The following is a 1,120-nucleotide window of genomic DNA, read 5'->3' as shown; positions in this document are numbered from 1 at the left end:
GGCATTCTGCCAGGCTATTCTAATTAATCAAATTCAATAGTTACTGATGAACGATACTATTGTGATAAGCAAAGGCACACTGGGACGGCTAGGAAACGCCTTTACGTCTATGCGAACACGGGCTGCAAACGGTAGAAGCTTCATGGGATGACGTAATCCACAGCTATTATAAACAAAAGCTAATCACTAATTTTTTGTCATATCACATTGGAAACGCACTGACAGCAACAAGCACCAATACGTTGTCAGGATTTGTACGAACGCTGCTCGACTGACGACGAAATCTGCTACAATTACAATCCATTCCTTCTTACTGTTGTGATAAGTGAAGCCACACTAGAACAACTGGGAAACGTCACTGGACCAAACACTGTACGATCCAACTGCAATCAGGAGCAAATTCATTACTTACGGATGTTTGTGATGCCAAATATAGAACGAAATGATGTGAACATGACTTATCACGTTGCCCAGAGCAAAAGAAACACCATAAAAACTCAGCTGATGACGTAATCTGTAATTACAGAAGTCACCTAATTCTACGTATATCTAATACGCCTATCGTCTTGCTATCATATTCAACACGTACTGCTTTTTGTCATACGTTTTTTGAACGCTAGGTCAGCAACTCCAACAACCACCGTTCAACAGCTTTTACCTGTCTTTACTGATAATAGATTGCATCTGGGCATTTTCAAAACGGAGCAAGGCAAATGTAATTTTCAATTCTAAAAAGAATTGAATCAACCGCACCTAATCCATTATATCATATACATGATAATTTAACATTAGTGCTGCAGTTGGAAAAAAAGCAATGTGGCGCTAATGGCATTGCCACCATCAACCTAAATTTAACAGAAAAACTCAAGTAAAAAGCAAGGCATATTCATCATGATGCATAGTTACCATATTCAGTTAGTTTTCAGAATTTGGTTGTTCCATATTCATTGATATGAATATAAAATAATGTAAATTCTAAAAGTGAATTATATTAATGCAGTCATCTATAAATAAAAAACAGAAATAGATACTTCTTCGTCTTCAGCATCTGATGTATCTAAAACTTAGTAATAATAACACTAGAAAGACACCCGCCAGTTTCCATTCACCATATAAGTAT

General features: G+C 36.6%; 1 protein-coding gene across 1 annotated transcript; it reads right to left on the bottom strand.

Annotated features, from left to right (window-relative positions):
• Positions 1–33: 33 nt before the first annotated feature.
• On the bottom strand, positions 34–1,057 carry Tsp_07046 (hypothetical protein; the record flags this gene model as incomplete). Its single annotated transcript, XM_003380854.1, is given in 6 exon segments — positions 34–163; positions 207–287; positions 298–383; positions 413–514; positions 788–845; positions 1,032–1,057. Coding segments are annotated over 6 exon segments (483 nt in total), but the record flags the coding sequence as incomplete, so codon positions are not given.
• Positions 1,058–1,120: the final 63 nt, after the last annotated feature.

The sequence above is a fragment of the Trichinella spiralis genome (genome assembly GCF_000181795.1).
Source record: "Trichinella spiralis strain ISS 195 chromosome Unknown Scfld2, whole genome shotgun sequence".
In the NCBI taxonomy this organism is placed as follows: domain Eukaryota; kingdom Metazoa; phylum Nematoda; class Enoplea; order Trichinellida; family Trichinellidae; genus Trichinella; species Trichinella spiralis.
The sequence above is the reverse complement of the archived record's forward strand: the minus strand, read 5'-3'. Positions and strand labels throughout refer to the sequence as shown.